Source organism: Metopolophium dirhodum, chromosome 7 (assembly GCF_019925205.1).
Source record: "Metopolophium dirhodum isolate CAU chromosome 7, ASM1992520v1, whole genome shotgun sequence".
Lineage (NCBI taxonomy): Eukaryota > Metazoa > Arthropoda > Insecta > Hemiptera > Aphididae > Metopolophium > Metopolophium dirhodum.
The window spans coordinates 2,774,677-2,797,112 of record NC_083566.1 but is presented as its reverse complement, the minus strand read 5'-3'; the positions used below and the strand labels follow the sequence as shown (position 1 = coordinate 2,797,112).

The 22,436-nt window shown below is 34.6% G+C and overlaps 3 protein-coding genes across 7 annotated transcripts in view; 1 reads left to right on the top strand and 2 right to left on the bottom strand.

Annotated features, from left to right (window-relative positions):
- LOC132949738 (C-Maf-inducing protein-like) overlaps nt 1-13,528 on the bottom strand; it is a 41,228-nt gene extending 27,700 nt beyond the window's left edge. For both annotated transcript variants that reach the window (XM_061020778.1, XM_061020775.1), the window contains exon 1: nt 12,702-13,528. The gene's annotated coding sequence lies outside the window, so the exon portion shown is untranslated. The remainder of the gene's footprint in view (nt 1-12,701) is intronic.
- The window catches only part of LOC132949740 (UDP-glucosyltransferase 2-like), a 38,001-nt gene extending 16,128 nt beyond the window's left edge, over nt 1-21,873 (top strand). For 2 of the 4 annotated variants that reach the window (XM_061020784.1, XM_061020785.1), the window contains exons 2-5: nt 18,400-19,281; nt 19,614-19,827; nt 20,374-20,593; nt 21,266-21,873. In XM_061020784.1, coding sequence (XP_060876767.1) covers nt 18,400-19,281; nt 19,614-19,827; nt 20,374-20,593; nt 21,266-21,506 — 1,557 coding nt within the window. In that variant the 3' untranslated portion in view covers nt 21,507-21,873. Of the gene's footprint in view, nt 1-16,746; nt 16,951-18,399; nt 19,282-19,613; nt 19,828-20,373; nt 20,594-21,265 lie in introns of all 4 variants that reach the window. The other 2 variants (XM_061020781.1, XM_061020782.1) reach the window with 2 other exon arrangements.
- Nucleotides 21,759-22,436, bottom strand: part of LOC132949742 (xaa-Pro dipeptidase) — a 28,948-nt gene continuing 28,270 nt past the window's right edge. Inside the window, exon 11 of the mRNA XM_061020789.1 lies at nt 21,759-21,929. Within this exon, the coding sequence (XP_060876772.1) occupies nt 21,881-21,929 (49 nt within the window). The 3' untranslated portion in view covers nt 21,759-21,880. The remainder of the gene's footprint in view (nt 21,930-22,436) is intronic.

Below are 22,436 nucleotides of genomic sequence, written 5' to 3'. Positions count from 1 at the left end.
GTACACTAATACCTTCCAAATCCTTATTTTCTATCGATAAATGTTCTATAGCTAAGTAATAATATTACAATCCCATGGTATTCTTAGTTAAAACCCCAAAGAGATATACCTAATGGTTAATACCTACTAATTATTTCTTAAAATTCGTCTATACACTTCATGAATTCTGTGTTTGATTTTGATGTGTACAATAAGTTAGACCAGCTATACCTACATTTTTAGGCTTCATAGTGATCTATTTATACATTATATAAGTAAGTATTTTTTCAGTTGTAGTAAAGAGGTTAAGTAGTACATAGTTACATTACGAATTTATTAAAAAAAAACGGACAAATTTCATAATCCGAATATTAAAATTTTACCAGCGATTCCACCAGTTTCCATCCGGTTTTCATTCACGCTGCAGATAACAGTTGTGCAAACAGCTTCAAAAATATATATTTTTTCGATAACGAAAAATATATAACTGATCTAAATCCATAAATGTTAAAATTGTATATTTTTTTTCAATTATAGGACTTTATTACATTCTTTGGAAAATGTTCTTAAAGACTAAGGTAGGATAAGTGCAGAAATTAAAAGTAGGTATATCTTTCTAGAATCTAATCTTAGAGTCTAATCTTTCTAGAATATCCCATCAACACTCGATTTCAATCAATAAATTATACCATTTACAAAAATACTAGAGGCCATCGCCTCTAAAAATTAGGAACCTTATTTCAAAATCAAATAAATATATAATATTTATATGGAAGCCAGGATATTGAAACATAAAGAGAAATGAGGATGCAGATAAAGCTGCAACTAGAAATGCAATTAACAATCTCAACAGTGATATACTTTCTTTTTCTTCACTCGTAGACATACGAAGAAATATGAACAAAATATGCTGCATGGATCTGTGGAACACAGAAAGACACACAACCATTGAAAATAAATTGAGAGAAATCAAACAGCTTAACTCTGGCCGAAATACATAGATGAAAATAGAAAAAAAAGAGATAATTCTCAATCGACTGAGAATATTGGCCACATTAAATTCACACATGGACACCTTATGACAAAGACTGCTTACATCCTTATGCCGAACATGCAACACAAACAACTCCATTAGGCACACAATCGTCTACTGCCCAAACTTCAACGAAGCCAGAAATTAATTTAACATTCTGGACAATTTAAATGAAGCAATTTGTCAATTTTCAAACCCCACAACATACATTCTTACCTTACAAAATTAAAATGTACAGTGTTATATTATGTACAAATTTAAATATTTATGTAAGCTAATAACCTTTGTAGTTGCGTAGTTGATGCTTAAAAAATAAAAAAAACCTTATATAACTTTTAAAACACTTCTTCTGCCCTTCTACTATAAAATGTATAAGTAAATAATAATATATAATATTATATGATTCCTGTAAATGCGTCACAAGAAAAGTTCATGAAAAAGTTTAGCGTATTTAGTATATAGTAGCCAGTAGGGTACAGAAGACAAGACTCAAATTGATCACTTGTTGATTGTTTTTAATCAATACCATTGGCGTATAAAATGCGTACTATTATTTTAAAACTATGTACGAATTATTATCGAAGACTGGTCTTACATAAAGTGTTATAAAAAAAGAATAAAAATATAATGATGCAGCGAGTGTACATATTTATCTACAATCTACAGGTATCTCGATATCCGTGTATATAGGATCTCCGTGTCATTAAATGCTATGTACCTATCCAGTCGATGTAGCACAAAGGGATTGTCTATATTTATAATAGGTTATCGATAATGCAATATTATATTATGAATTATGAATTATGATGATGATAAAAATTATAATAATAACACGTCATGCGATATATAGCCATAAATTATCATATTTTTCACCTAGCACGGCTAGCACAGTAGTTTTATACGCTTCTTGCAGCGTTGGACGATTATAGACTTATTATATTAATCGTAAACTGAAGTCTGAAAGTAGAATAATATTATGTTTTAACTGTTCGTGTGTTAAGATTTGCCTCAAAATGTTACCTTTGACTTATGATAACACCAAGCGCAACAATTGTTAACCTTACATTCATAAACAAAAAGATTCTCATAAAGCGTAACCGGACAGTCGATGTAATTTATCATAAATTATAATATTATCTTTTATAATAATAACATACAAAGCACAATTCACAAAATATTCATAACGCATTCTATATATAAATGATCAATTATATGTGATGAACGTTTTTGTTATTCACTTTTATATAAAAGGCCTGTGATTGTGGTAGGTGCAGACGCATTAGTTCAAGAATATAAAATATATTATTATATCAAATACGCATGTCTAACGCAATTGGTCTACTTCATTCGGTTGTTGACGATATTTTTTTTTATAAAAGTCAAACATTTCTTTTTTTATTACAACACCCCGGGCGTATAAGACACAACTAAGTGTACCTATACACAATATACGCACCAAACAAAACAAACTGAAAAAAATAATTAGGTACATATAGTTACGTCACGTAGAAATGTAATACACTGCAATTACGCACTTATGTGTAATGCGCGAAGGTGATTAAAAAGCTTAACTATAGAAAAACTACGGGAACGGGCTCGGAAACAAATACTCGACATTTCAAAAATGTACCATCGGATTAGTCACTGGAATATCAAAATACCAAACATGGATTACCCACTGAATGTTTTTATGATGATTAAATATTCAAATAATTGTCGGATGGTGTCAGAAATCGGTTAAAATGTGCAGTCTAAACAATTACTACCTATAATCACAGAATAGATGAAATTCCATCTATTCTGTGCTCTATAACTTACGATGACAATATTTAACACAATTGACGTAATTTGAACATTTGATACGGGATTACAAAATGCACGATTTATTTTAGAGCCTATAAGCCTAACCTTTGCGTTATAAATAAAAAAATGCCTGTAGGTATACCGTTATAATTAGATACACATAGGAGTGTACAAGTTTCACAATATCTATGCAAGTACGACTTAACATCGTAAAAATTCGACTAACACGACGTTTTACAACGAATTGCAATCATTACTACTGTGGAATACAATGCATTTTTATCAAACACTATAACATAATGCTGTCGTCTTATAGTTTAAAGTTGACAGCAGCTGATTACCGGAGCTAAAAGATTAAACAAGTTGATGACCTCAACACGATTAGGTACCCACCTAATACAAAAATAAGTAAAAACTCTATCAATGAAACATACAGTACTAAACGCATTTTTAATTTTGATAAATTTAAGTGTGTTACATTTAAAAAAAACTTTAACTATCAAAATGTTCTTTATAGATAAGTACTAAGATAACTATTAGGTAGGTAAAAAATAATTAATAAATAATACTTAAGTAATAACCAATAACACATGTGTAGGTAGTAGATAATATATACAATATTTAATATAATACCTATTGGCTATTGCCTATTATGAATCTAGGAAAATAATCCCCAAAGCTATACCTAACCATACTGTTGGGTACAGCTGTCAAAAATAATAGTTAATAATAATAAAAATATACAACATAATTTGAATGATAATTTTTATATTATTTTAATATTGATAAATAGGTGCATATTATTTTATATGATATTGCTATATAAATATTTATTTATTCATAAACGGATAGGTATACCCTTTGATAATAGAAATTAAAAGTATAGTAAGTTGAATACCATTTGACAATTAATATTAAACTGAAATTAAATAATATTATATTATAAATAAGTTAATATTTTTAAAATTGACCGATAACCTAACCTAACCTATGAATCCTATAACATCTTAAATGATTTTTTAACTAAAGTATTAATATGTAATATACTACAATTATCAATTTTATATTAAAAGTCATAACTAATAACATTATCTAGACAAAAAAAAAGTAATAACACTGCAATTACTTATATTTCGTGGGAGGTAATTTTGACGACTATATAATTGACGAATTTGTTTAGATTTCACTGTAAAATTAAAGTATCATTTAATAGTCAATCATATTATATAGCCCACCTCGAAAATGATATCTATATATACGCCACTGGACCTACTTTACGTCTTAACTAACATTGTGACATCTATACATTCAAATCATCTCCACATTCCGTAATTGATATATTATATTATGTACGTTGTACGTTGTACACAATTTTAATATTATATTATAATTTATCGTGTACCTAGTTATACTTTTAGTATTTACCCCGTCACAATATTCAAAGTGCAAAACAGAAATATTTACACTAATTATTAATTAACGCTAGTCAAAACTATATAAATCATGTTTATTTATACATGTACACAAACTATAATGATATTTCATAATACAGTTTAGAACTATATTGTTGACGTTACTGTTTTAAATTTAAAAAAAAAAATGTTTGTTCCGTCTGACCATATTATATACATATATTCACATGAACTCGTAAAGGTACACTTATGGATATAAAATATGCATATTACATATATAGACTCGTACTGAGTCGTACACGTCATATACATTAACTATATTTCTTTTTATTGCTTATTATCAATGAAGTTCAATGTTCACCCCGTACAATAATATATTCATACATAATAATATGTTTATAATCGATCACTGTCAAATACACACGTCCAACGATTCGTCCATTATATTTAATTTTTACCGACATTTCTTCATAAAAGTCGAACATCTTTTTTTTTTAAAGCCATCATGTTTCTTTGTTAAACTGCAAAACAGAATTAACCTAAATTAAACCTTATTAAATTAATATTTTTAGTCTTTAATTAGGCAGTATTATTACTATAATTTATTTAATGTTTTGCAGTTATTCATTTTCCATTCGATCACAGATTAACAATAAAGTGATAATAGAACTGAACTTTTAACTTTCGCACTATACCTATAAGACTATAACGTGTAAAAAGAGTACGCAGATTATATAATGTTGTCTAGAAAAAAAGTCTAGACAAAATTACGTCTTAGACGTATATAAATTTATTCGATGCTATGTATAATGTATGCACCTATAGAGTATAATTATAAATAGGCTATAACCTATTTGTAAGTCCTATTTGCATTTTATTTATAACAACATATTTTTTTTAAATATATAGGCACATACAATTTTTTTTTTTCCATTGGTCTTAAGCCCGGCAACTGAGGCCATTAGCTGTGAGATGGTACTTTAGGGTGTTTGGTACGGTGGGGAACGGTTGGAGGAACATGTTTTTTTGTGTTTGGCAGAATTTTCTAGTGGGCACCCGTAGGTACATGCCATGCCCGGGTGGGGGGTGGGGGCCTCTCTTTCCGGACACCGTGACTGTCCGAAGAAAAATGCCGCCCGTGGCCGGGATCGAACCGGCGTCGGTGCGCGTCGCAACCGACGCCTTAGCCACTCCGTCCCCCGCACATATGATTTGTACCTTTTACAAAATATAGTCAACAGTAATTCGTACATTTATTGTTTATCGTAATAATTAATAAGTAATATTTACGGTTACTCGTTGAGTCACAACTCGACAACATTGTAAAAACATTAAGTACTTATGTTTATACAATTATTTACCTATACATATAAATGAAAAAACATAAATACATAATCCGTCTAATAGCCAATAGGATATTGATGTACACTATGCCACTAATAAGCCTACACAGCAATACATCATTATAATATTATATACAAATTAAACGAAAATATTGTTGCCCGTCCAGTTGGTAATTCTGAACAGAATTTCATGAGTTTATAAATAATGTATTATTTGGTTGTATAATTGACTTTTAGTTCACAACATCTGTTTACCGTTTTCAACAAAACAATTTAAATCTATAATGCCGATATATACAGGGCGTTCAAAATAATGTATACCGAGTATTCTAAATGATTCTACATTAGGTATACAGACACATTCGCCAAATAAATGGCCGCAAATGAATAGAGTTACTCGTGTAAGACAATTGTTAGTTGCAATAATTAGTGGGTCACCGTTGCGCAATTATTATAATATCATATTTGTAATTCGTCCACACTGGCGCACTGCTATAATACCTACACATGTTTTCCCTGACGTTTAACATAATAATAGTATGCCATTGTGATCACTAACCATACTATATAGTAATATGTGATCGAATAATATGGCACGATAAAAGGCTCAATATGATAGTCTATATCAGTGCCGCAATTATATGATTCTCTGGGCCCCGGACAAAGTCAATGTATGAGGTCTAAGTATACAATTTTTTTTTTATAGGTTACCTATACGAAAATAAATAATGATGGTAATCTTTTTTTAAAAAGCCTAAACATATAGTGTGAAGACCATTATTATAGATAAATTATAAATATAGATATTATTGTGGATAAATAGGGTTCTTGACATCAAATTAGATAGCACGATAAAAATTATAAAAATAAATATTTTTATTTGATATATTTGATTTGGTTTAAACGTTGGAGTACAATGCAATTATTTAAAAATTTTAAATAAACTCGGGACCCCCTGAGCCAACGATTAGGGGCCCTCTACAGGGGCATTGCCCCGGCTGCCCCTGCGGTTATTGCGGCACTGGTCTATATAACCTGCATGACTGTATCTTTATATAATATATTATATCCTCGTGAGTTGTACCCCCCACATTCATCAAACCTTACGGGCTTCTAATAATATGATGTCTGGTTCACACATCTGGAATTTTATTAAAATATATTATTAATTATTATCATACACCACATACTTACTGCAAATCATACTTGCATACTTATTATAAAAAAATATTACCATTTTATCTTGTAACAATGCACTCGTTTAATTCTATCTATATAGGTACATGACTAGAGATCATATTTACAAATCCTTAAATTCTTTTATGAAATTCGATGAGTATCATGAGGTGATACAAACTTTTTTTTTCAAATGAGAACTTCTATTTTTTATTGCAAATCGTTAAACAGACGATTTTGATGAAATTGTAATTCAAACGAGTAGTTTTTTTGTGTTATAATTGTTCTGACCAAGGGTAATATTATATTTGTGACACTGAAAGGTGTACCTACAGTACCTATGCATACAACATAAAACAAATGTGATATTTAGTCAAACAATTTTTATAAATTAAGAAATGCTAATAAACCATAGCGTTAATAAAATCGTGTGATTAACAATTTAATGTAAAAAAGGGAGGTTCTCATTTGAGGAAAAAGAAAGGTGATCGTATCACCAAAAAAAAAAAAAACTCCTTAAACGCCTTAAAGGACCTAGGTATTTTAAAATATTTCGTTTAGCCTATGCTTAAGTACATATTCTAAAAACAGAATTTGAATAAATACATAAACAAAGGATGATGTAACGGGAGTGAACCTGCTTGGTTTAAGTACCCTGTATATATACTGTATACCTAATATATACTACTGTAGTACTGTGTATTGTGTACACTATATATAAATATATATACACCGTGGCCGTTTATTTTGTGCGGCAAAACAAAGTATTATGATGAAGGACATACGTATTATTTTAATTTTATCCATACACACACGCGCGCAAAAATACATAAAACGTACTTCGTCGGAACGATTCGAATAATATGACGCACACGATGTTTTATTTTTGCAGCACAATTTATCACTCGCAAAACACTCTAGATTCGTGTTTCTTTTTTTTTTGTTTTGTAACTGGATAACCCTCTTTGATATCTACTACGCTAGTGTATGTGTGTGTGAGTGTGTGTGTGAGTGTGTGTGTGTGTGCGTATTGACGCCACTTTGTTCAAAATTGTCGATACACAAACGAATATTTTGTGAAATTTAAGAACAACTTGCACAGGCAAAATAAATGTATATAAACACTCGATGTACTACGAATTTGTGTAATGTGCGATTCATATATATATATATATACGAGTACGTGGACATGGCTGATACCGTAAATAGTATATGTAGGCGGATAGTGAAAACTAACTAGGTGTACGCACACACATACATATTATATATTATACATGTACGGTTCGTGCACTCCCATAGTCGTGTGTAAGAAAAACACATTTTACACCCACCTTGGGGATAGCGTCGCATGTATAGATGCGCTGTACATATAGTGCCATCGCTAGTAATACTCAAGGTATCCCGAAATTCGTCTCTGGAGACTTTGAATTAGACCGTTGTGGTTTTTATATAGGTAGGTACCCAAATTTATAAGTGTACAGGGAGTAACAGAAATAACTGGCAAATGTACCTAATTAACTAACTCTGCAATAACTTGCTTTCGTTCTTATAATCAGTGTTGAATAGTTTTTTTTTTTTTTTTTTAATAATATAAATTAATAATTGAGTTGAGATATTATTAGAATAAAATTCATTACATAGTTCCTTAATCGCAATGTCAATTCATCATTTCTGTTGCATCCTGTATATTGTAGATATAAGTGCTTGCGTGTGCGTTTGATTGTACTGTTGTTAATTTATAGTCCTGAATGGAAAAGACAAATAGAGCGTGGTGGTCTGACTCGCAAAGGTCGCGTGTAAAAGTAATTGCATCTTAATAACGTAATATGTTTACATACATGATACATAACTGTGTAGTGTGTACACGTTGCGCAGTACACATAATATAGAAGGGGTACAGAGGAGAACCTTCACCCCCTCCCCGGTATTGCTCTGGAAAGTATAAATGTGCCTCTCCGCTAATATTACAAATTTCACATTTTTAAATCAGATGTTTTTTGGTTGTATTTTATTATTTTACATTTGGAGGCATTATATGAGTTATGTGTGCAAAGTGCAAACGATATTATTATTACCTATCGAGTTCTTGCCAGGGGCGGTTCCAGGGGGGGGCCCTAAGGGCCACGGCTCCCCCCTCCAAGGCCAAAACCCGTATTTCTAAGAAATTATATATTGGTAACAAAAAATTACAAACAAAAAAACATATTATAGTATCGACTATTGTAGACACGTAAAAGTATGTAATTATTGGAGGTACGTCGGTTTATGACTTGTAGCATGTATCTGTTATATACTAATTAAGTAAAAAAGACTTGATTGTGTTGTAAAAATTGTTGTTTTGTATTTGTAACTATAAGCTTTGTGAATATTATAACTATTAGGCCCCCCAACCAAGTCTCTGGAACCGCCCCTTGTTCTTGCTAAGTCGTTTATTAGTATCATAACATTATTTAATATTATCCAATCATTAAGAAATCAGACATTTCTACTTGTCTAGTGCTCCTGTAATGGTTACGGATTTCTAAATCTAGAACCATCTATAAACACAACCAACATTATTTTTCAGTACATTTAGTAGTTATATAATTAGTAATTACACTCTATAGGGGTTGTCGCCACATTGTCTTAATTTATCTTTGGTACAACGCCGTTAGTCCGTCTAAGTAATGAAATAAGACTTAATTATTAGATTAACTATTTTTTACTTTTTAGTAATTGAAACTACCTAATTAATATATTATTTCAATAAAAATATTACTTTTTATTTTGTACTAACTTTATTGTTCTCTATGTAAACAGGTACATACATAATTATTGTTATTATAACAATATTATATATTATTATAACATTAATTAATATATAGAAGTGTAAAGTATACAACACTATACATTTGTATGGGATTTTCCATTTTCAAATCCACCAATAAAAAATAATGTAATCATAATATTGTGGTTACACTCTTTATATTTTTACCCTCCCACGTGAAAATAGGTGAAATATAACAGAAAATCTATCAATTGAAACGATGAAATTTAAAATGCGCGAGCAATATACCTATACCAGAATTTACAGAACGAAAAATCGAACAAACAATCCGGTTGTAATTTATCGCTGCAGCTGCAGGTGGTGTTTTATATAGAGATGAACTATACATGAATGTACAGTACATCCCAAAACGACATTATAAGCCTGAGTATATCTCTATAAGGCCGTGACAAATAAATTAATTTAAATGCTGTTTTTTCAAAAGTAATTGATAAGAAAATTCCAATTTGGTGGCATACTCCTATGAGTAACTGTTGAAAAAATCTCATTTAGACATATTGCAGATTTGTGAGCCATCGGTGAAAGGAGAGGGTGTTTAAGTGGTCACAACTGCCCCAACCCCGAAATGTCTCCCTTCGTCTTATTTCTACGAAATTCCCCTCACCTCTAGTATTAGTATAGTATAATTTCGGAATAAATGATAATTATTGTTATAGCACAAACCCCTTCGAAACTCTTTGCGAGCTACCGGACATAGGTATGGGACTTTGGAACACACTATATATTATTATATTAGGCAATACAGATTTCACGCAAATAACGAAGTCGTCAGCACTTAGTTTCAAGATCAGCAACTCATACACGGATAATGTGGAGCACACAATCCCATTAATACATTTAATTGATCCAACGTCGAGATTCTAAAATTTTTATTTTTTATACGAGTCGGTCGCATATATAATATGTATGTACTATATCAGTTGTGTTGGAGGCTTTGAATTCGCATATTGATTTAGAGCAAAAATGTACGAGTACTCGTATATACACGTTTCCATTTGATCTGCGCACAACACTATTAAAAAACGGCTATTTAATTTCAAACGCATTATTATACAAACTCATTTCCACCGAGTGAACCCGTCACTAAAGCCGTCTGTAAATCGGCCGAGTTGTGATAGCTAAATACACTGCACCATGTGTGTATACACCGTATTATTATTTTATACACACATCTCTAGACGGCCGACGCAGGTCGACTCGTGCGCATAATATTATTATATATGATATTATTAAAGTCGATGGCGCCAAATCCATTATCGAGTTATATCGCTACAGAAAATAAATATACGAACGGCAAACATCGCGAATACCCGCGCGCCCCGTACATCTACGCCGCGACAAATGTCTGTCGGAAAACACGAAGAAGAAATCGCGACGAATGCTTTCCGCGCGGAGAAAAAGGCGTCGTGTGTTTGCTCATAAAATATATTATGTTGTACGGGCGTATCGCGCGGGTGCAACCGACTGGCTGCGCAATTCGGTGAGCGGATAAAAATAAATATACGACACGAGATACAATAATGTATACATAATAATATATCGTACGCCATGGTACTTGTGGTGCGTTCACTGTTCAGTGTTGCTTGCAGTCTACACCGATATAGGTGCAATGCGTGCGTATGCCATTTATATAGTATGCGACCCGAACCCAACGTCGAGGTCAGCCGCGTACCTCCCTCGGAACGGCGGCGGCGGCGGCTGGGAGACTCTGTATGGTCGTCTGCTCGCTCGAGGGCCCCGGGACCTCCGTCGCTGCTTCCGCGTAGCCCTCGCCCCCCCCCCCCCCCGCAAACGAAATCACTGCGTGTCACAAATCATATAATATGATCGACGGTAACGACACGTAATGCGACCGGTTCATCGTCGTATACATAACAACGAGCCCTTCTTACGCGCAGTGCTCGATACGGGTGTGGGGAGGCGCAGGGGGGGGGAGCGTCTCAGCTATAATGTAATGTATATTATTGGTAGATGTTTAATGATTTAATATTTCATTTACCCCCGATTTGTTTCGAACTAACTCCCGTAATACGATACTTTGTTTACGAATCGTTACGAAATGACTGTTATTATTTTTTTACATAACGTATTGATATCATATTATATGTGTAGTGACACGTGATAATTACGTTTAATGTAATATGTGTGTACGGTGATATAGAAACCACGAATGATAAGACGACAAAACTAAGAATGTTTGTTCTGAAGGACAAGAAGGCAACGTTTTAAATGAAAAATATTCTCATTTATGCGGAATTTATCAAATGAAGATTAATAACAAATGTTTGTTTACAATATAATATATGTGGTTTGTTAGTTCCGTTGAAAGGCTATAGTCAATCGCTGTGGTGTCAGCTTGTCAGTCCTTACACGTTTGTTTCTATAGTTAGAATTTGGAGCTGGTATTTGATATTTTAGACAAAATACATATTTTAAATAACCGACTAAGTTAAATTATTGATAGTCTATTTAAAAAATTTTCTAGTATTTCCTGAATTGCCTGCAAAATGCTACCACCTATGCACACTTATGATTCAAACGTTTAAAGTACCTAAGTATAACGAGCTACACCTACAATATTTGTTGGTTAGTACGACCTAGTAATATGTTTGAGGGTATAATAAAGCTATAAAGGTGATGATGTATTGGAGGGCAACCCCCCTATGGCTTTTTTAGTTTTAGCTAGGGAATAAGTTTTTTTTCCTTGATACCAGAGTATCTATATTTCCTATCCAAGTCACGCACTGCTTATGTTATAATAAAATATAAAATTGTTTTAAAAATGTATTTTTATAAGACATATTCCTAGCTCTTGCCATAATGTATATCGAACGATGATAAAATGTCATGGTGGGTGTACATTTCTCGGTACTAATAACTGCGACGAAAGAAAAGTTAATATTAAATTATGATACTAGTATAACCTAGAAATTATTAATTTTAATAATTTTAATTATTAGCTTAAGACCATAAATCGTAATGCGGCGTCATTATAAGCAATGAAATAGTGACGGGGGGGGGGTCATCGTATACGGTCTATTTACGTTCTAATATACATAGCATTTCAACCCACATACATAATAATAATATTACACGGAGGTCGCTATTATACAATGAGGAATACGTACTTGCGACGTCGGCGGCAGCCGTGGCAGCGATGATGTCGTCCACGTCTATTCGTCAGGTCACGGCGGAAGCGTTTACCTGCGCCCGGACTGGTCGCCGGCCATTGTTTACCATTTATACTTGTTACGCGTGCCTCGTATTATATACCATGTTTGGCGCCGACACACGTACTCTGAGCCGCAGGGGTGCCGGGGTGGTCGTGGGTGGGTTGCTAAGTGTGCGGCGAAGAGGGGGCGCGCGCGCGCGCGCGCGCGTTTACTGCGTGCGCTGTCGCCGGCGAGATGCGCGCGCGCCCTCGCTCGCTCGCGTTCGAGACCGAAGCGAGCACGCACGCCGCCAGACGCGCGACCGCGGACTCTCCTCGCTGCAGTCCGACCGATAGTCTTCGAGGCCCCACGTCGACGACCGATATAATTAAACGCTCTATCAGCTGTATATTATATACCTATAACAATATGTCGTAAGTATGTCGGCTTGCGGAGGCGAAACGAACGCTCGAGGAAGCCGAACGGAGCACCGAAAACTGTTGCCGACGACTCGTCGTTTGGTCCGCGAAAATATATTATTATAATATCTTATATACGGCAGCAGCGGCGGCTGTTGAAAAACGATGCGATGTGAGCGTGGCCGTACGGCGCGCGGATCTGCTACGTTGGCGGCGTTCTGGCGCCGTGTGCGTGCGTGCGCGCGGCTCCGTCGGCGGGACTGCGAAAGTTTGCGGCGGTGGCGGCGTTGGCGACGGCGGTCCCCGTGCTCGTGACGATGGTGCACGCGCGCCTCTGCCGCCGCTGCCGGTCGCGCCGCGAGCATCGACCCGCGCCGTACGCCGGCTCGAGAACGAAAATCGATCGGACGGGAGCGCCGCGCGCGCCCGCTCGCCAGCGGTCTCCCCGGGGTGACGGGCAGAGACGCGCACATGCTGCTTTGGCGAGCAGATGGCGTTCCCAGCTTTGACCGAATGACCTCGCGGCGGCGGCGCGGGCACCTCGGCATCCGCCGACGCCGTAATTGCAGGCCCAGCATCGCTTCCGCCCCTCCCCTTTCCGCGTATATATTATAATATACTCGCCCGCCGAATGCTGCAGCAGCGATCGCACCCGCCACCCGTCCACGGCCCGCAGCAGATGAGTCCCCTTTGATGTGGATCCGTATATAATAATAATTTATATATAAGTGTGTGTATGTCGTTCCAGCCACGCGACGACTGCACCCACCCCTAGGCGAGACCCCGTCGTCATGTTGTACCTATACTATATGTGTGTGCGTTATACGCTGTTCGCGGTGCTCCGGAGGCGGTGTGATGTGGGTCGCGTGCAGGTTTTTCGACTTTACAGCTGGATAGGTATCGAAGTCATCGCCGGCGATCGGCCGACGTTTTTTCCAATATAATAATATTATTATCATTCTATTATTATGCGCAATTATTATACTATTACGAGTCATCTTCATTCCGGTGGACGCTGCAATTTGATACACCGCGCACCACTGCACTGCGCCGGAACGTTCATATTTCATAACGTGTACTGCAGTTTGCACCCTACCCCGTCGGCGGTCCGCCAACCACCCACCAACACTAGATAGTTATATAATATATTATTTACCACATAAATACCCTACGGTTATTGTTTTACCATAACTGAAAACGGCTATCATCTATTCATCTATACCTATACTAAAGAATTGGATTTGATAGATACAGATCGGAGTATAGATAGTAGTCGAAATAGCCATGTAACTGGCCAACGATAGTATGCAAGTTTTTGTTTGATTAGTTACCGGTAACATTTATTTTAGATTCTGAGCAGAGCGTGTTTTTGTTTTATTATTCATATCTATTTCTATTTTTTGAGGGTGGTCTCTGATTCCTATTAAATTGAAACTGTATAGTTTGTTCTATGGGGGCACGAATTAAACAAATGTTCAGTACAATACTACAACAATTTGTGGGCTGGGGAGGGAAACATGAATATTTACGGAACGCCAGTTTTTGACAGACATTTCTTTTGTTATTCAAATAAAATAAATAAATATACAAAATACAATAACCTTTAGACGCTAGAAATATTCACCAAATGTTAATGTTACTGCTCTCTACTTCTCTAATTATTATTTCCAAATATTTCGGCATTTTTTTACTTTTTTGATTTCTTTTTTTTCGTGTTTTTTAAGATTTACTTCTTTTGATATTATAAATTATATTTACAATCAATGTTATCATATAAACAGGTGGGCAAGTGGGTGTAGTGTGAAGCACTGTAATGTATGTGTTAAATTATTTAAATTTGAATTCAATGATAAAAAATCATTGCATACGAAAAATGATTCTGAGCGACGACTGTCTGTTAGCCTATATATTACTATAATTGTATGATATTATTGCTATTAAAGTAGTTTATTTTAATATTAGTAAAACAGTCGGTTGAATTATTTTTCAACGAAAATATTTCATTTGGTATACTCTAAACGTTTCAAGTATCCTCGAATAATATTTTTAAACTACAAAAAAATATCGAAAATTGTAAATTTATTCTCCGTTTAAATACCGATCTAATTTCGTCCAAATTTGAACATTTAATGCTCATAAAACAAGTCATGTCTGTTTACCTTTAATATTTTTCAACTGCTATCATAACGACTCATGCGGAACCTTGTTTTACATTTTCAAGCAAAAAATTTACCATAGATATTTATAAAAAAAAAAATCATTAATTTCTTATATTTATAAATAGAACACAAAAAAAAATACACATAATTGTATTACTCCACTCAGAATAATATATTAATTGGGTACATATCTTGATTTTGAATTATTTAACACTAGGTATGATTACTTTTCTATAATTTCAATGTAAAGACTGATTAAAAACAACTATCGTTGTTCGTTGAATCGATGCCAGAGAGAAAACTATAATCGTCCGTCGACTGAAGCAGCAAGAAGTTTCACGCGTACAAATGTACAATAATACACAATTCCCTATTCGTTAATCGTCATGTAATAGACAGATAGGTAGGATTTTATATAATATAACATAGTCTTTGGGCAGCGACCGAGTCTATAAAGATGATATTTTGTTATAAACTCTACATCTTTGCCCCGTCCAATTTTCACCGTAACCTACCCAATTACACCGTTCTCGGCTACATAATAGGATATTACACCACTCTGTATCTCTCTCTCTATATATATATATCTATCTATTGAATATTTAAATGTGGTACATGTAATGTAGTGTATAATACGAAGCTACAATACAATGTGCAATAACGCTTCATAAACGTATATGTAAAATACACTTATATAGTAGTTATACTAAAAATCGTGATACACGACTAATATAGTATGTTTTACCATGACTTGGATTTACTTGGATCTTATAAACCTATATGCACACATTGCACACGTTATCAGGACTGATTTTAGGGAGGAAACGAGATCCTGGCCTTTAGGTTACAACCAGATAGGTGGCTACCAACATTTTTTTTAGAAAATAAACAAAATTATTCATCTTGATTCTTGATATATATTTTTATACACAGCATCAAGGTCGTATTTAAGGGGGCACAACCCCCCCCACCATACACCGTAGTTGTACTTTTTTTATTGAGAGTAGATGTCCTTAATAATGAGCAATTATAGAGGACGGCATACCCGCATGCGTTTCACCGTCTTACAAACGCATGACATTCTGAATAATTAATTTGACTCTGTTATGTTTAATTTTAGAGTGAATTGATCTATTACCAAATTAAATTAAAGTCAATGACATAGGTATTTTTATATTTTTATTTTAATGTGAGTTATGAGCATTTTAAATGAACCGACAATCTACTATTTTAACATGCTCATAAGCCCTAAATTATAAATCTGGCCCCGGAAATTAAGGGCTAAAACTTAAAACCATATATTAACACTGTGTACCTTATCACAATATTTATCATATTAAAACTAGGTCAAACATGTTTTTACACATGAACTGGTACAGCGGACAGTCGCAGTACAACCGGACGGGCGATCTCGTTAAACTAAAACACTGTTTACACTTGCAGTGTGCGTTTGTTGTTGATATCGTGAAAGAGACTGCACCGCTAATGATATAATATAGAGACACACTGTTGCAGAGGTAATATTTCGCACGGCCTTCCATTCTATAATGCATGCTCCATCCGGGTGAATCAGAATTTCCGCGAGGATCATTCCCAAGTTACAGGGATGACTCATTTTTCGATAATCAACGAGGGCATGAGGAAAAAGTACGTGCGTTTTCTAACTATAGATATTTTTGTTGTAAATAATATATTATATAAATAGTCTTGGACCAGAATTTTATATTGTTCATTACCATCCCACCACTATCTTTTCCACAGTACAAAATTAAATATTTAAATTACCATATATTAAGAAAGAACTGTGTGTATTCTAATTTCTAACCATAAAAGAATGAAAAAAAAACACCCGTCGAGCTATTGTCAAAAACTAGTTCCGATTTTATTGATAGAACAATTCTCACATTATCATTATTATATTTGATAATATTTAATAGCACAGAAAATAATAAAGTTTGAGAAGTTGATATTATATTATTCGAGTTGTATAATTTGAACTTTTGTTCGAGATAATATAAACGATTAAAATTACATAGTGAGTTTTTATATTAGAGCTTTGTGTAATCAGAGATAAGTTTTACACTGGGCAGTTTACCCGTTGAGGCAAATTTTTAATAACAAAAATTGGAGTGAAAAAACTGAATTTTATTAAAACATGTTGGATATTTATTCCAAGTGAAATCCATGGATACAAATAGTACATGTGATAATCCTAAAAAAAACTAGTGGGTAGAACTATATATTCAGAAAATACTACATTATTGTAGTAGAAACGGTGCAATTCAAGCAATTTCTCAACGTTTTTTTATAAGAGGAAAAGTTATTTTGCATTAAATTTATTAAATGTCTCATATACTTTCCCTACTCTAAGTAGAAATTCACTAAGCTAGACTAGTTAAAAAATATCCCACATTATCCCGCACCGGGATAATAAATCATGTAAATGATATGGTCTGAACATCCCGGTGCATTATTTTTCACACCAGTTCAGCCTAGCGAATTTCGGGCATTGAGAACATTCCCTAATGTTTAAACTGAACTGTAGGTATTTTGTTGTATTGCTTCATCTAATGCAATAAGTAGGTTGTAGCCTTGTAAGGCCTATAAAGTAAGAACGTTTTCTTTGTTGAAACAAATAAAAAAATATCTAAGATCCACTTTTATAAACGAAAAGATGTCATCGGTTTCTATGATCTCTTAAAACAAATTGATTGGTCAGAGATTATTCAATTTTTCATTTAAAAAATGAAAGATCTGCTGGGAAAGAGTGGTTGGCAGTGTGTAGTCACTTTCCATTTCTCTATAATGATATTTAATAGGGCGGTACATAGTATTTGCCCCTGGGCGGCTGGGCGGTTAATACAGCTCTAAGTGCTATTATAATTATACTATATACGCATATAGGTACATCTACTTTTGTAAAACTGAAATAAATATTTCTCTCCCCGCTTAACTCCGAAACCATTCGTCCAATTAATAGGCGGTCTTTCTACTGAGTGCTACATGTAATATCATACATGTATTATGTATGTCACCAGATTCGATTTTATCATAACGTTATAAATTTATATAATATTATTAATATAATTTCTACAGATGACGGCTCTAGTTGTAGAACCAACTGGGCTGCAGGTGACCATGTTGGCGGTTATGGTGTTGTCACTGGCGTGGACGTCCGCAACAAGTGGCGCCAGGATTTTGGCCGTGTTCCCGTACAACGGCCACAGTCACTTCGCCATGGTCGAACCGCTGATGGTCGCGCTATCCGAACGCGGTCACCATGTTACCGTGATCAGCCCGTTCCCGCGACGCAAAGATAGCGACGGCGGAGGCCGGTACGTGGACGTGGACGTGTCGGACTCGCTTCCGCCAGTCATCAGCCAGCTGAACGTGACCAAGGAGTTAGGGCACCGCGTCGACCCGGTTACCGGGCTTCGGGACCTGTGCCAAATGAATCACCGGGTGTGCGAAGCCACATTCGAACACCCACTAGTCCGTGCGCTGATCCACGAGCCCCACACGTTTGACGTGGTGTTCACCGAAGCATTCGCCACAGACTGTTTCTCGGCGTTTGCGCATGCGTACGACGCACCTCTGGTGTCCATCCGGACGTCCAACTACTCGCCGCAGCTCAACCGGCGCGTGGCCAACCCGCAGAACCCAGCGTACCTGGTCAACCACCTACTCACGTACACCGGCCACGGCATGTCGTTCGCCCAACGGCTGATCAACGCGCTGGCCACGCACTTCGGCGCGGTCGGCTACCATGCCTTCTCCGACGGCCCGTCCACCGAACTGGTCCGGCGGCACTTCGGTCCCGATACACCACCAGTTCCTGAAATCACGCTCCGACGCACCGCACTTGTACTGGTCAACGCTCATCACAGCTTAACTCAGCCCAGGCCAACGGTTCCCAACGCGGTAGAGGTGGGTGGCTTGCACATCACACAGCCTGAGGAACTTGAAAACGCGGCCAACGTAAGTATTATACATTCAGGCGTAGGAAGTCTCGGCAGCGCTCCTAACAAACTATAAATAGTGCGCGATTACAATGAAAAATACACAACCATACTTCCAAACCACCAAATTGGAAAACAATAGTTGAACAATTCATCAATTTTTAAAATGCATACACACAAAACAAATTTTTTTTATCGTAATGAATAAATTCAATTAAATATGTAGGTAAACGCACTTAAATCACTGTCATATAATTATATCCACAAACCATATTATTAATCATTTATCATTAGCATTATTATTTACATTTTGATAATATCTTTGTGTTTCTTGTACTGGTGATGCAATAGGAATGGACAGATTACTGCGATTTGTGCAACCAGGGTGTCATTTACGTGTCTTTTGGTTCGTTGTTGAAAGGATCGTCGTTTCCGGTACAGTTCACGACGGCATTCGTACGGGCTTTCGAAGCGCTACCGTATTGCGTGCTGTGGAAATACGAGGGCGAAATGATATCCAGACGAATTAAAGTGTCCAAATGGATGCCTCAACAGCAGATCCTGAGTAAGGTCCACGACGAAAATGTAGTCGTTAGGCTGATAATTAATTATTATAACGACGACCAATGATTAAATTGTGACTATTCTTTGAACAAAATCACACAATAGTCGAATAAGTCCCACGGCCTCATCATTACATTAAAGAAATTCATAACCATATTATGTAGATATTATACAAAATTAATTGAATACAACTTATAACTCCATTTTTTACATTTTCAATCCTATATCATTAAGATCACCGCTTTAGTGTTATTTATTTGATTGAAGAGGGACTGGTTAAAATGTCTATCTCCGTAAACTGAGAGGGCCTAGCCGCTAGCTCACCCAAACAAACGTCTGAAATATCGAGAAAATAACTAAAAATGTTTTGTCTTAATAATTTCTGGTATGCGCCACTTGGAATAATATTAAAATATCTTATTCATATTATATTCAAATAATACGGCGTTGTAGATAGGCTATTTTTAGTACACAACTTGTAATATACACGTAACACATATAGTCTATACAATATATTATATATAATATTATTATCGTGCTTTCACAGGCCATAAGAACGTCAAGGCATTCATAACGCATGGTGGCCTTATGGGCATTATGGAGGCTGTGCACTTTGCAGTGCCGATGATCGGCATACCTGTGTTCGGCGATCAGCAGTCGAACGTCGCCGACTGTGTCGCAAAAGGCATAGCCATCGGACTAGACCATCAACAGATAACCGTAGAAAAACTAATCAAAAGCATACAATCTGTCATCACGGATAGCAAGTAAGACTAAGTCTGATATTATTATCTATATATTTAATAGAATGTCTCATGAAAGAACCTCCTATAAAAAAAACACGATGAAGTCACTCTGCTGTGTATTAAAGGTATCGAGGAATCACTGTTATGAATGTGTTAAATTTAAATTTTATCTGATAAATCATTGACGAATTTAGTACAAATTTGAACATAAAAATTAATATGTATTTTCGATCATTCTAATTTTGTAGTCATAAATCACAACAAATTATAATTATACACTTTATAAATTATAATTATACTACCTACCTTGTATTCAATTTTAAAGCTATTTAACTAAGAAACAAAGAATGTATCATAAATAAGTCGAATAAGAATTAAGAAAGTCGATAAGTAGCTTAAAAGAGCTAAAATATTTATAAGTCTAAAAAATGAAAATATAAATATTTGATGAAAAATTCAAGACTCTATTTTTGAATAAAAACAAAATTGATTTTACATACCTACATAATTGACGATATTATATTATAAATTATAACTACAGTGTGTGCAGCGAGAATAATAGGTATTGTGTTTAAATGCCTTAAATTTAAGATAACCCACAAAACACTAAATACATACCTCTCGAGTTTTTTTTTTGCACTTGTACATTACACAATATACACAATATTAAAACGTTCATAAAATGTATTTAAGATACAAGTCAAAGGCATCCAAGTTGTCAGCAAGATTCAGGGACAGGCCGTCAAGTGCACTGGAAACGGCCGTATTTTGGACCGAGTACGTGATCAGGCACGGGAATTTGACCAACACTGCATCTCTGGCGATGGATTTTGATTTTTATCAATATTTTTTGTTAGACGTGGTCAGCGTCGGGCTGTCGATTTTGTTATTTTTATTTTACATAGCGTTTCGAGTAAAAAAATGTATACGATAAAAATATTATAACAGTATGTTACTCGTGACGCGATTAAAAAAATCCGTAAATATCCAAAGCCGAAATCCACACTAATTATTATAATAAACGAATTAACACGTTTTGTTATGTTATCTACCATACTATACCATATTTATAAACCATATATAAAATTAAGTTACTAAGTTTATAATCACTGCAGCTAAATCTATTTTTTACAATATTATACATAATAATATGATAAACTGTATATAAAATAAACAAATTGAGCAATAATTCTGAAAATAAGTATAATTTGTTTTTAAACATTTCCCATTTAGTTATTAAAATAAGTAATATTGTTGATCAATTAATACAAATAAATGGTGCAACGTATCATATTCGATGACATTGATCTAAGCGACTGTTTCTTTTTTACTCATCCACTCTTCAATTTCTTCGACACTAACACAAAATAAAGAATTAACACACACATTAACATTATCGCAGTTAGTAGTTACATAGTAAATGTTACACCGATGTTTGCCATCCCTCTTACGTATTTCCCCAAGAAGCAATAGTACGATACTAAAAATCTAAGCTCTGTCATTAACCACCATCAAAGACATTGTATTATAGGCCAGAATATTGGAACACAAATATTTTTAATTTGTCAAAAAATCCAAAAAAATTAACTAATGATAATAAATCTGAGGCTAGGATTTATAGTATGCAATATAAAATAGTAAAATATGCATTTAATTTTATTGGAATATGCAATGAAATTATAATATTAATTTACCAATAATCTCCCCACCATCATTAAATGAAAGAGTACAGCATCTAATAATTTTAAAATAAATGTAATACATTTATTTTTTATGTAAGCAAAATTAATGTTTGTCGGTTTTACTTTTAAATAAATCTATAGTATTTTCAATACATTTTTACATTATTTTTCGTCAGTCAAGA